The sequence below is a fragment of the Plasmodium reichenowi genome, chromosome 2 (genome assembly GCF_001601855.1).
Source record: "Plasmodium reichenowi strain SY57 chromosome 2, whole genome shotgun sequence".
Lineage (NCBI taxonomy): Eukaryota > Apicomplexa > Aconoidasida > Haemosporida > Plasmodiidae > Plasmodium > Plasmodium reichenowi.
In genome coordinates this window covers 572,173-572,575 of record NC_033647.1, presented here as the reverse complement: position 1 = coordinate 572,575, position 403 = coordinate 572,173, and the positions used below count along the sequence as shown (strand labels likewise).

Here is a 403-nt window from a genome sequence, read left to right as displayed (position 1 = left end):
GTTTTATTTTTTAATTGTTTATATCTTGAAATTTTCCAAAAATATCTTTAAATTTAATACCTATAGGAGAATTAATAATTTCTATTTCTTTTTTTTTTATTAACAACTTTTGTTTTTTAATTTCTTCTTCTAGTTTTTTTATTTTGTTTGTATGTAAAGGTATGGGTACATTTTTCTCCTCTTCTTTTATGTCTAAATTATAATTATTTATACTAAGAGCATCATTGGTGTTTATATTAAACGTATCATTGTTGTTTATACTAAACGCATCATTTGTGTTTATATTAAACGTATCATTGGTGTTTATATTCAACGCATCATTTGTGTTTATATTCAACGCATCATTTGTGTTTATATTAAACGTATCATTGGTGTTTATATTAAACGCATCATTATTATTTAT

General features: G+C 21.6%; 1 protein-coding gene across 1 annotated transcript in view; it reads right to left on the bottom strand.

Annotated features, from left to right (window-relative positions):
- Nucleotides 1-10: 10 nt before the first annotated feature.
- The window catches only part of PRSY57_0215800 (hypothetical protein), a gene marked incomplete at both ends in the record, with an annotated part of 876 nt that continues 483 nt past the window's right edge, over nt 11-403 (bottom strand). Inside the window, one exon of the mRNA XM_020114435.1 lies at nt 11-403. Within this exon, the coding sequence (XP_019970906.1) occupies nt 11-403 (393 nt within the window).